Below are 13144 nucleotides of genomic sequence, written 5' to 3'. Positions count from 1 at the left end.
TGTCTGTGGGAAATGTGGAACTTCATGCTTGGGACTAAGTTTGTTCTGGGAGCACTGGTAAGTGTTTGGCTACCCCAGTACACAAAGTGGGTGTCTTGAGAATGAGATACCCAACCACAAAGTCCAACAGCTCCTCTCAGAGGCAGGAGCAGCCACAGCTGCAATAGCCCTGAAGCATCAGCTACAACAGCACACCCAAATCATGGGCTGCAACAGAGCCACTGCAAAGTCCAGATCTCCTCCTCTTCCTGTTTCTTTTCCTCTCAAGGGACTGATTCATGCTTTTACACCCTTTTCTTTACCAAGTAGCATCAGCTAGGACCCTATCCACAAGTCTTACTGTGACAGAGAGACCTACCTTTTGTCCCTCGGATGATGTGGATGCTCTCGCCAGCACTGATTCTTGCCTGTACATCAGTGGATGTGTTTGTACCCGGAATCACAATATCTGGCAGTGGGGGAAGAAACAGAACAGTGTATGTGAAATTACACATCAGCCACACTCAGGCTCAGGGAGGTGAACCACTGAACACCTCTGCTAGCAGTGCAGTTGTCTCTACTACACACTGTGCTGGGAGTAAGCCCTAGGTTGAGTTCTGAGCAGCATAGGAAGGCAGTAGAGGCTCCGAGGAAACAAAAGCCATGCAACTCCGGCACAGCACCTCCCCTATCTCAACAGGGGCAACTGGTGACAGTATTGCAGGCCTCCTCATGGGGAGTTCAGTCCCAACAGCCCACCAGGCTCATACTCCTTGCAGGGAAAGTCCTCCAGGTACAGGGGAACCCCTCAAATGCAGAGAAGCAGTATCAGTGGCTCTGATGCCCATCTGCCCACAGCCCATGTGGGCATCAACAAGTCACTTCTCAATTCACTGTGGGCATCACAACTCAACTCACTGTAAGCACCAGCAACTCACCTGTGGTAGTGACAATCTTCTGCACAAGGACACCAGCTCGCTGTAGACAGTTGATGGGAAAGTTGACAGCAGGGTTGGAACTTGAGGTTGATCCTGCACTGCCCATGGGGACGTGCCGGGGCATCATAGGAATTGGCGTGGATTGAACTGGGCGGACGCTTGCCACCGGCTTGTCCTCACCCTTGAGGGCTGGTCGCCTAGTGAGAGAGGAGGGAGGAAAGTGCAGTGCCCCCACTAACAGGGCTGAGCATCCTCTGCCCCCTCATTTCACGTCTACAGCATGGGAAGAAGGGGAAAAGGCAGGTGCTCACCAGTTCCTCTGGCTAAAAGCAGGGATACTCGTCAGACTCTGGTCACTGGCTGGGTAATACTGTGCGTAGGACGGCCGGGTGTAGGGGACGGATGCTCGTTTTTCCTCCTCGTAGCTCTTCTTGGCTGCTTTCTTCTCTGCCTTGGTCAGCTTGTGCTCCTTCCGGTCGATCAGCAGTGACTCATGTTGAAAAGGCTCCTGCAACCCCACAGCACTGAGGCTTTGACAGCAACACACCACAAGAGGGAGGCAACATGCCCCAAATGGCAGCCACCTGGTCCCTGCACCAGCACTGTCTCCATACCTGGCTGGAGCAGGGAAGAGGGGAGTTGGGACGCAGAGCTGGTCATGGCAAAGCATGTGTGGGGCAAATGTGATCAAGGCTCAGCTTGAAGAGTGACAGAGTCAGCTAAGCCATCACTCACCATCACTAAGTCTGTCCATCGCTTACCACAAGCACACAGCAAAAAACACAAGTCAAAGGGCAGGCAAAGAGCACAAGCATGGAGCCTGCCAAGATGTCACAGAGCCACCAGAGCCCTGTGGCACCTGGCCACAGTCCCACTCTGCAGCACTACCCTGCCAGTGACACTCTTCACAATGCAGGCAAGTGCTGGCTGCCCCAGCTTTATTTTAAAGCCACTCCAGGAAGACAGTTTGCAGCAAGCTGGGATATACCACTGCCACCTTCCCGCCCAGCAGCAAGTTGAAAACGGTGCCCTACAACTGGCCCCCAAATCTGTCCAGGACAGACATGGTTCTAAATATGTAGAAGATATTGCTGGGAAGGGCAGGGCTCTCAGAGCCCTCTCTAAAGGATTTTTTACCTATGCCCACCAGCACACAGATGTGTCCTTCTTGCCATCACATCCCCTTCACACAGCCAGACTCCTCCAGACCTCCTCCTGCCTGTGTATGTTGTGCCGGCCAGGAAGCGGGTTGCCTTACCTTGGTGATGAGGTGAGGATACTTGAGACAGGCTAATTGTAGAACAGACTCCTTCATCTTGCTTGGATTGAGGGCGAGCTGAGCAGGGTTGGATTCCTCTTCCACAAAATGCAGCAGGTTCTCCACTTCTCGTCGTGTGAAGTTCAGTACTGGGTTCAGATCATCCACCACCCGATCTGGAAAAGAGAGTGAGAAGAGCGGTACTGCTGCCTGCTGCCCTTCCTACACTCCTGCCCGAATACAGCTCCGTCCTTGCAATCTGCCTAGTCCTCAGAAGTCTTCTGTATATGTCAGGGCAGGAAGAAAAATCATCAGCCATGTTCAGAGATGAGCCTGTTTGACCAAGTCAGGCTGACAAACACCCTGTGCTCCACACTGCATAGTAATGCAGTGCAGGTCATGGAGCTCCTGGCATGCAGGAACTTGAGACTAATTATGGATGGTGTCCCATCGCACATCTCAAGGCTGAAAATGTACAAGCCCTGGGACAGAATGCAGCCACGTCAGTATGTTCCCTCCCACAAATCCCACCAAAAATGCTCAAGTTAATAACCAGGTGCTGCAATTCACAGAACTCTATTGTGTCAAAAGCTCAGAAAGTCGTAGTCCCTCTCTCGCAAGAGCCTGAAAGTTTTCCTCAGATGTTCCTTTCTGCACACAGGGCAAACAGGAGCACATGGAGAAAATATCTATGTCCATGATCCTCCTGGGAGCCAGAGGACTCCAGCTCAAGTGCAAGACAGCACACTGAGCCAGTCACACTGGGCTGCTGCCTCTGGAGTTGGGTTTTGAGACAAAGAAGGGTGCAGGCAGCAAGAACTCTTTTTGGGTCACCACAACCCTCAGCTGCATGCTCAACAAGAGCAGCTCAACAGCTGGCACAAGCCAGCACAAAAGATACTTTTGTTACAAGGAGAACTCAGAACTGGAAGGACTTAATTATTCTCGGCTCCTAAGTAAGCACTATCAGTAAAAGGTGTATATATATATATATATACCTCTATGTAAACACACACACATATATATATATATATATATAAATTGGGTCATTTTCCCTCTCTTGCTGCTGAAGAAATGGAGGTATAGAGCTATTGAATAAGTAATGCCCAGTTTAAGACGAGTAGCACCCAGGCACAGGATAAGCACCCCCAAGTCTCCAGTCTCTTATAGTAACTAGGAGAGTAGCAAGGAAGACAACTGGCTATGCACTGGTCTGGCATCACAACCCTGCAGCAGGAGGCCAACTCTACAACGCTACTGCTCTGCCCTGCATTTCTTACAGGGTCTCATGTCACTGCCAACTCATAGCATCAAACACAGCCCAAAGATAACATGCCTGTTATTTCTTTGGCTGTTTGGTTTTCAACCTTAAAAAAAAAGTTACAAATCCCAAGGAAACAGGACTTGAAAGAGCCAAAAGGAGCGAAAGCCAAGAGTGGAGCACCATATCCACACTGACCTGACATGCCCTGCTTGGAGATCTGACGGTCGTAGATCTTCTTCTCAAGGGTGTAATCAGAAACCAGTCTGTAAATGTGGCATGGCTTCTTCTGCCCATAGCGGTACACTCGGCACACGGCCTGTGCATCATGGCATGGGTTCCAAGAAGCGTCAAACACCACCACTCTGTTTGCTCCTATGAGGTTGACACCCAAACACCCAGCACTGGAAATTAAAGATAAATTTCAAATTAAAGGCAAATTTCAAATTGCTGCCTTGGCCAATTTTCAAAGTTTCTAGGCAGGCATAGTCATCACACTATCATCCCACAGAGTCTTGAGAGCACACTACAAAGGAATTTAAGAACTGAAAACCCATATGCACACAGAGCTCCAGCATGAGTACTCCACTGCAGCCTTCTGCTCCAGCCAACTTACCGTGTGGACAAAAGGAACAGCCAAACAGAGGCGTTACTGGGGTCATTGAACTGGTTAATCAGCCGTTCCCTTTCCGAGGCAGAGGTGCTGCCATCCAGTCCTGAGAAGAAGAAAGGACACATTGAAAAGCTCTGTATGTTCAGAAGAATCTCATCAGAACAAACCCACTTCCTAAACACTGAGTTTGGTACTGGTTTCCAACCAATTCTAAGTCTTCCTCAAGTCATGCACTCCAGGAACTCCAATGGACCATTCTGCATCTCTAATTTGCCCTGCCAAGCAGGTGCAATGCAGCCAGCCAGGTTGGGATTTGTTCAACTGAAAGATCAAGCAAAACATTACTCAAGCTTGGCAAGGCCAAGATCGGGAGTACAACAATGCACCTAGCACATTAAGGCTCCGTATTAGGCAAGAGCAGCAGGCACAAAGGCCTCGCGTATTCTAGAAGCTCAAGGAACCAAGCGAAAGCAAAATTGTGAAAGCCTTTGGCAAAACCCCATAGACTGGATCTGAGCACAGAGAACGCTGGTCTAAAGGAGTGCAGAGGGGTGTCATGTCCCTGTTTCGGGGCAGCAGCTTGCTTCTGGCAGCTCTGCAAAAACCAGAGATGCAGTATCTACCCCTCCTCTCAGTCCTGGCCTGTAAATTAGCCACACAAAGCAACAACCCATGCCAGAACAAGATTTACAGCTGAGAAAAGGGGAGGAGGAATTCAAAGCCCCCCAAGCTAATGAAAGCATTCCACAGTGATTCTGGTTTGGAAAGCAAGATCTAGAAAATAGCCACATCAGAAGCAAAAAGTATCTTCTAAAACTTAAAAAGCGCTGGTGTGTGAGATGTTAAAGGTGTCTAACGTCTTCTGATAATTCCTAAATCTTCTTTTTGATATCTTACTCAGTTGCTATCAAACTGGCATTGCCTTCCCAAGCAACTAAAGTAAGAACAATCTGAAAGAGACTCCATCAGAAAAATGTTTCAGAAGAGCATTTTCACACCCAGGGACAATTACAAGAAGATGGCGGGTGACTTTCCAGAATTTGTCCATCATGGAGGGTCAAACAATGTCACACCAAAAGAGGAGGATTGGCTGCACTCACTGTAATAGTTGATGTTTCGGACCCAGTTGTGAACTCCTCCATCTGAGCCTGGAGGACTTGGCATTGGTCTCTTTGCCAAAAACTCTTCAATGACAGATAAGGTGGACAAGCTCTGGCTGCAAAACCAAGATCTCTGTTCAGGAAAAAGCCCCCACGGCAGCAGAAGTAGAGTATGAGTACTCTTCCCCAACCATGACAGCACTGACAGCTGTCAAACCCTGTTTGTGGCAGCACACCTCTCACTGGTGAACTCGATAGTGGCAGAAGTATAAAATTCATGGAGGAAAAGTAGTATCTAATATAACAAAGGAGAAAAGGTGAATTGCCACACCACTCACCCCATGTAACAACTTCCTACTATCAGGAAGGGTCCAACTACTCAAGCATTTGGTGACTGTAGGATCAGCTGTTGATACTTTGCTTACCTGAAGACTAAGATCTTGTCTCCAAGCTTCACACTTTCCTCAACTAGGTGGAACAGTAACACCATCTTGGGTGAGTTTTCCAAGACTCCCATCTGGTAATCACACAAGATGTCTTTGGCCTACCGAGAAACAGGAGACTATTATGGTGGAATTGCTCATTCCCTCTTTAGTTCAACATCCCTGTCTCAAGGTGAGAGAAACGAGTCATTGCAGAGAGATTATCTACATCCAGTCAGGCCAAGGTGACAATGTCCTGCTGCTACCTCCCATTCCAGAAGCTCCAAATGACAAACTTCTTGGAGTATGGATGAATGAGCATCATCTTAACCTCTCATGACTCTCTACTAGAGCTCAAGACCTCTCCTCCAGCCCACTAGATTTACTACCATCTTATCTAGATTAAACTTCAATCTAACACATTTTTAGAGGAACAAAATCCACAGCCTTTTTGGTCACACAAAAACAATGGTATAAAAGAGTGCTGCCTGCACTCCTGCCTCATGAGAGTCCCAAAGGCTTTCCCAGCACCATGAAGAGATGCTTATCAAGATGCTCTGTGGTAGAAAAAAAGTAAGAGAAATCCCCAACTCTTAAACAAAAGAGTATTTTCTCTGCTTTAGTTCAGAAAACTGCCCTAGCAAAAAGAGGTACAGTCTTCCAGAGTAAGTATTTAGCCTATGTTTATCATTAGTTTCCACATAAAGAGGTTTCCAGCAGTGGTACTCACCCACTCATACGTAACAACCTGATTTGCTCTCTCCTGAAAAGGATTGAAGCCAACGCTCTGGAGGAACTTGCTATTGGTAGCTTCTGCAACTGGTGATGCCAAAGTATTATTCTCTGTTTTGACTTTAATTCCCTGAGGCTGGCAGCGGGAATTTGTATTTGCTGTGCTAAGGTCATCCACATCCAAATCCTGCTCGTTTGCCAGATTCTCCTTTTGCAGGGCTTCATATAACACATCTGGATGGTTCCAGATCTGAAGGGGTAAGAAAAGAAAGCGGTTAGGCCTGCGCTTGCCAGTGATTGTGGACTGAAAGCCCCCACAGCAATTCAAAGGAAAGAACTAATGCTTTGATCATTTCCTCACCATCCCCACATGGAACTGTGAAGCACTGCAGAGAAAACCAGTCTGCATTAAGGCAGTGAAAACAGAAATCATGGCTCTGCCATGACACAAGGTATAAACCACCTTAACCAAGGCTCTCCTGACTTTAAAACTGCCCAATTCTTTCCTTGAAAACAAAACAGAAGGCCGCTGCGCATCCCACAGAGGAAGCTGCTTGTTTGGTAAATGGTTAAGGTATGAGCCCAGTGCTGGCTCAGCTGATGGCTGCAGGCTTCTTGCACGAATTTGAAAAAGACATTAAAAATCCTTGCGCCCCAGTTCTGGAAGTGGGGATAACAATTCTGCTGGGCTATTGTAGGGCACTCTGGGGACAGAAGATGCACCTGGCCAGCCACACTTTCATCTCCCACTTTCACTTGTATTCCTGCCTTTTCCTTGCATACTAGAATATTTCTTTGTAGCTCCTGTCAAAACCTACCTTACAACAGACACAGAAAGCTTTGAGTGGGTTCAGTCCCAGCCAGCCACTGTTGCCTGCATCTCGGAACCGGTTCATGAACTCCGTATAAAGAGCCCGTTGGATCTTTGAAAGACGTACCAAAATGACATGTTCTTCCTTAGATGGGAGTTGAACTTTCAGCACATTGTGGCCTCGCCTGTGGAAGAAGTAAAGAGAGAGATAAATAGAGGGAAGGGAATTTCCCAATCCAATCTCTCTGTGGCTGCCTGTAGGGTAAGATTTCAACTTCTTGCCCACCTGGTTGCAGGGAGAAAGACCTCTAGTTGCTTCTCTAACACACAACGTTTCTGAGATATTCTTGCTGCTGCCAAATACCAACTATAAGCACAGTTACAAAGACCTGAAATGTTAAAGTCTTCTAGCACAAGTCACAGTGTTAAAAAAGTGATTAAAGTCCTGATTTCCATGGCAGCTGAAAAACAGAAATAAGACCTAAGGTCTCTTTTTAGCTTTGCCAATGACTAAGACACCCCATTCAAATCACTGGCCCAGCACCTTAGAACCCTTATCTGAGAAACAAAGTGGATTTGTGTCCAGAGTGGTGGAGACCTTATAATTCTCTGCAGCTATCTGAAAGCAGGTTGTAGTGAGGTGGGAATTGGTTTCTTCTCCCAAGTAACAAATGATAGGATGAGAAGAAATGGCCTCAAGTTGCACCGGAGGAGGTTTAGATTGGATATTAGGAAAAATTTCCTCACTGTAAGGGTTGTCAGGCATTGGAACAGGCTGTTCAGGGAAGTGGCAGAGTCACCATCCCTGGAGGGGTTTAAAAGACATATAGATGATGTTCTCAGGGACATGGCTTAGAGGTGTACTTGGCAGTGCCAGGTTAATGGTCAGACTCAATGTTCTTAAGGGTCTTCTCCAACTAAATGATTCAATGACTCTACAAAGGAGCACGATCAGCTGTACTGCATAAACTCAGCAAACAAGCAGGCTAATTTGGGATGAAGGAGCTGTCTGCATGGAATACGCCACTGAGAACCCCTGTGGACTCACCGCTGCACAAAGCCTTCCAGCAGGCTATGCAGGACATGACTGCGATACCTCATGAGACGGACATCTTGAGGGGTGCTGTCAATACACTGCCCATTCAGGATAGGGCGCTCAAACATGTTGCTGAATTCCTGTCGTGAGCCTAGAAAGTCAGGTCGGACAAAGTCTACCATACACCAATACTCAATGAGGTTGTTCTGGAGCGGGTAGCCAGTCAGCACCACCCGCCGGCGGGAGCGGATGTTCTTCAGGGCCTGCGAAGTGCTGGCATGGCAGTTCTTTATCCGATGTCCCTCATCACAAATAACCACATCTGGGCCAGGGCGAGACAAAGCTTTCTCAATCCCTGAGGACAAGGAACATTAAGGGTTAGTTAGAGATGAATAAGGCAAAGTTCTGGGTTTATATGGTCACCAACTTCACAAAAAGAGGAGTACCTCTGAAAGACAAAAAAACAGTATTCAAGGCTGATTCAGGAAATAAAATGTGATGACACTAGCTCAAATTTAGCATAATGTGGTGATGACCAAACATGACTGTCCCTTGATTTCACTCAATGACCTGCATTGCATCAAGTTGGTTGTCCTGCATCAGCTCAGACTGGCAAATCTCACACAGAGAAATCCCCAGTTTCAGAGTACAGACTTCAATGCTTACTTGCAACTATTGCAAGAAATAAAAGACTCAACTGAAGCTCAACAACCTTCTGTCTCCAAAGACATAACCCTATCCAGCAAAGTCTGATCGTGTCAGGGATGCTAAAAGCAAGTTACTGGTTGTCTCCCTGTGCCGCCAGAGTTGACAGTCAGCTGGACAACAGGATCACATTCTCTCTCTCAAGGCCTGGCCTCCCACCTTTCAGAAGCTCTTGCTGCCGGTCTTCCTCATCCAAGTCAATAATGACAGGGCCAGTTTGTTTTTTTGTTTTCTTCTTCCTACCAGTGGCAAAAGACTTCTTCAGTGAGAGGAGACGGTACATCTCGTATCCCATCAGCAGTACACCACCTTCTATCACCCAGTCGTTCACCACTTTCGCACGTGCAGCTGTTGTCCTGCAAAACAAGCAAATCAATCAACCAAACAACCTATAAGCTTTCTCCCCAGTTTCAGTTTGAACCACTGGATAGGAGTCTGATGAGAAAAAAGACCAGTTCAATTAATTAAAGCACTTTCTCACATCAAACCAGAGAGAAGAATACAATGAAGTTTCTTTAGGAGACAATCTGGCACAGAAGAAAAGAAAAAAAAAGCCTTTTATGTGCCACAAGTAGCAGGGCTGAGAATGACAAATTCTTACAGGAACTGAGCTGTAGAAGTTTGTCATGTACAAAAGTATAAAAAGGATGCTCTCAAGTTTGTTAAAGAGCTGCTGAGGGGACTGCGTCTACAAAAAACATTTTCAGAACAAGCTGCTATTGTACATGGTTATCATCATCTAATTGTTTATCTCTCGGTGTTGTCTCTTCCAATGCTACTGTCCTTCGGTTATTCCTTCCCTGCTAGTCTGTTCAGAATTTGTGCAGATCAAGACACTGTCTGCACTCATTCCTCCTGGAGCACATCAGATCCCATCCAACAGTAAACACATGGCATCAGCAGATTCAAAGTACATTCTACCCAGAAGGTGAAGACCTCAACAGATAAGGGAATAAAAATAGCTGATGAACTGAGAGTTCCCTTGAATCTCTTCACTGTTCTGATCCAGGCAAGAAAAATGACTCAGAAAGAAGCAGAGACCCACAAGCCAAGAATACACTCCCCACCAGGCTGTAACTGCAATCACCAATTTCTCCTTTCTGGACAAGGAAGCTTTGTATAACTTGCCAGAATCCCTCAAGGACAACACAGTTCACAGAAAGTTACAGCGTTGGATAGAGAAATCCCTGAATGTGTGAAAAAAATCTCAGGAAAGAAAACCATCCACAACGAATGCAGAGTGGGAAAGATCTGGGAGTCGAGGGCACAGAATCAGCCCAAACTGAACAGTCTGCAACAACAGCTCTGGTAACAGTTCCATAAGATGCAGTCTAAGAGCTCAAAATGGCTAAAGGGCTTTTACTGAAACCTACTTGTGTTCATCATTCAGGATATGGACTTTGAAGGTGCGGGGCTGGACCTCTTTGGAGTTATAATCAGCAGGAAGGTTTTCAGGTGCTGGGAGCCACATGTTGAATTCTGCTAGCCAGTTTTGGAGAGTATTCACCTGAAAAAGTTAGCCATGGAAGGATTAAAAACCCAAATGAGTCACTTGGAATTTTAATAGCAAAAATGAGAATAGGGAATGACACCCAGCTGTGCCCAGACAGATGGAGCAGACCACAGCATGCAGACTCAGGGACACAGCGAATGAAGGCAGGAGAACAGCAGCAAGGGTATGATAGAGCTTGACATAAGACAGGACACTAATCAATCTTCTCTATGCAAAGAAAGAAGTTGTGCAGGCAGACCCTCAGCCAACCCTTCACGTGGCTACTTACAGGTACAATGGCAAGAACAGTCTTTGCTTCTGTGTGCCGAAAAAGTACATCCAAGAAAGAGATGACCTGTATGGTCTTGCCCAGGCCCATGCTATGTGCTAAAATACACCCAAACCCACTGCTGGTTTTAAATCTCTCCAAGGACTCGACCAAGTTGTCATACAAGAATCGGATTCCACCAATCTAGACAGAAAGGTAGAAAAAGTATTAGAACGGTGGGAGAAAAAAACCAAGATGGGTATGTATTTACAGAGTGGTAAGTACATTAAGATTGCCTAAACCATGAAAATATAAAAGGGATGTTTCCATTCACTACAGCACACTAATCTAAGGAAAGTTCAGAAAATCGATATTTTTAGATACTCGTAAAATTTCCTGAGAATATAACAATAAAATCAAAATTCATTTGTAGCCAAAGAATCTGAATTTGGGGTTTTTATTTTGTTGATAAATATAATTTTATTTTTAAGATGTTCGTGTAAATACACAAAGGTCTGACAATAACAATAGCCAGTTATACATAGCCCTGGCCTTCCTTTAATTTGTCCTTATCATTTGACTGTCCACAACAGCCACCATCACAATCAAAGTGGCCACAGAGCTCACCAAAGAAGTTTTGCTGAGATTACAAGGTGGGCTTGCCTGAATGCATCCCATTTTCAAGGCTAATAAAGCCTACCTGATGAGGTTTTACTGCATGTGCAAGCTGGGGAGCCAGGAAAATGTCCTCCTCATTTGGTGGATGATTAATGTTCACAATGACTTGCCCCAGAGCATCTGACTGATTTAAGGCATCATTCACGTGAGAGCCACTGCTCTCTTCACTGCCATCCTCCTCCCCTTCATTGCCAGAGTCACTGCTGTCCACAATTTGGAGGGCATCATCCTCTCCTGAACTCAGCTCAATCACTTCTGTAAAGTTGCCAAACAGAACAAGACAGTTTCTGTAAGTGTTTTAAATTCTCCTCCATATACCCTCCTAATGCCCAAACCTAGACACATATTTTATCTGTTGATACAATGCCTAAAAACCACCAAGAAAATCAGGCAGGAGTACTCTACTGGAGTGGTATAAAAGAGTCAGGTTAGAACCACTTGGGACAAGGGACACAAAACCCACTTTCAGCTGCAGATCTGAATACTTAGATGCTCATTTTATACACAGCAAATGATGCCACATCTCATGTAAACATTCTTCAGCAGAGCACTGAGCAAAATTAAGTGCATTTATAAAACAGAAATAAACACAAGTTCGCAAGAGTGCCTGATAGGCCAGGTTACAAATGTCAGCTTAGGACTCAAAGGCCAGAACTGGTCATATATTTGGAAACCAATAAGCCTACAGAAATCTGAAGTTATTCACAACTGGAGCATTTGACCAGATGAAAATGGGAGGCTTGTGGCTAAATAAACAGGCTGAGGCAACTGGTCACTTACCATCTTTAATGCTATTTTTTCCTTTAGCATCATCCTCGCTGCCACTGCTGGTACTATCCAGGCAGATCACTTCCTCAGCCAGGACCTGCGGGGGGAGCTGGGCAGCCTCTGCTGTTCTGAAAACGATGTCCTCTACAAACATAAATTACAAACAGTAAGTAATTCATAATAATGGGGAAGGAGACAAAATTGCTCAGAAACCAGACAGTAATTCCTTCTACTTTTGCTCCAATAACTTAGCCCTGGAATTTTCCATAACAGACTCTCACTGTCTACAGTACTGCTGTGACTCAGCTTCCTGGGTCACAATCTCCTCCTTTCTCAATATGCCAAAACAATAGCCCATTGCTGACAGCACCCTCTCTATTGCATGCCCTGGTTGGGCACAGTGACCATGCAACATGCTAATGTCCTCCCCCTTTATTTTTATTAATTCTTTTTTGTGGGAGGTTTCAGAAGTAAAAGCTGGTTTTCATCCAGCAGAAAAAGTATCAACTGCTGAAGGGAGGATAACTGCTCTTTGTTAGTAGGGACACATCCCACATATCATAAATGACCTTTGTTGATCAAGACCATTTGTTTGTATGTTTAAGTATTGCCATGTGGAGAGAGAGCCTAACTCAAAAGGGCCAAATAAGCACCACTGCAGCAAGTTAGCAAGCAATGATGTTCTTCTGGGGATGCAACCTACTCTGCAGCATTTTTCAGTGTTTTAAGTAGCTTTTATTCCTTCCTCCTCCACGTAAAAATGTTTTGAACACTTGTACTTAAGGGTGAATAGACATTTTGTCAAGAGGCAAAGTCAACTCAAGAACTCTGTACCCCGACACAGCTTCCAGCTGCACTTCTCTGCCCTTTACACCAGTCTCAGAGCCTGTGCTATCAACTAGATCCCTGAAACCACCCAGGTTAGAAGACAACGCAAAATGACATATTGCCCAGAAGAGACAACCATTTATGCTGCCTGATGTTTCACTGCTTGCTGAAACATGCAAGAGAGGACGAGGTTACATCATGAACCTATGTGCACCCAGTCTAACATCATGAACATGCATGCATCCAGTCTACTGT

At 45.8% G+C, this 13144-nt stretch overlaps 1 protein-coding gene across 5 annotated transcripts in view; it reads right to left on the bottom strand.

The window, feature by feature from the left end:
- The window catches only part of RAD54L2 (RAD54 like 2), a 66066-nt gene that overhangs the window by 4722 nt on the left and 48200 nt on the right, over window positions 1-13144 (bottom strand). For all 5 annotated transcript variants that reach the window (XM_065845846.2, XM_065845841.2, XM_065845843.2 and 2 more), the window contains 16 exons: window positions 12074-12205; window positions 11316-11548; window positions 10637-10819; window positions 10229-10362; window positions 9015-9211; window positions 8163-8505; window positions 7122-7299; window positions 6302-6553; window positions 5575-5693; window positions 5150-5265; window positions 4053-4152; window positions 3635-3840; window positions 2176-2351; window positions 1229-1425; window positions 918-1114; window positions 359-448 (listed from right to left, as the gene is read on the bottom strand). In XM_065845846.2, the coding sequence (XP_065701918.1) occupies window positions 359-448; window positions 918-1114; window positions 1229-1425; window positions 2176-2351; window positions 3635-3840; window positions 4053-4152; window positions 5150-5265; window positions 5575-5693; window positions 6302-6553; window positions 7122-7299; window positions 8163-8505; window positions 9015-9211; window positions 10229-10362; window positions 10637-10819; window positions 11316-11548; window positions 12074-12205 (2853 nt within the window). The remainder of the gene's footprint in view (window positions 1-358; window positions 449-917; window positions 1115-1228; window positions 1426-2175; window positions 2352-3634; window positions 3841-4052; window positions 4153-5149; window positions 5266-5574; window positions 5694-6301; window positions 6554-7121; window positions 7300-8162; window positions 8506-9014; window positions 9212-10228; window positions 10363-10636; window positions 10820-11315; window positions 11549-12073; window positions 12206-13144) is intronic.

Source organism: Patagioenas fasciata, chromosome 10, assembly GCF_037038585.1.
Source record: "Patagioenas fasciata isolate bPatFas1 chromosome 10, bPatFas1.hap1, whole genome shotgun sequence".
Classification (NCBI taxonomy): domain Eukaryota; kingdom Metazoa; phylum Chordata; class Aves; order Columbiformes; family Columbidae; genus Patagioenas; species Patagioenas fasciata.
Note: the sequence above shows the minus strand (reverse complement) of the source record. Positions and strands in the feature narration are given on the sequence as shown.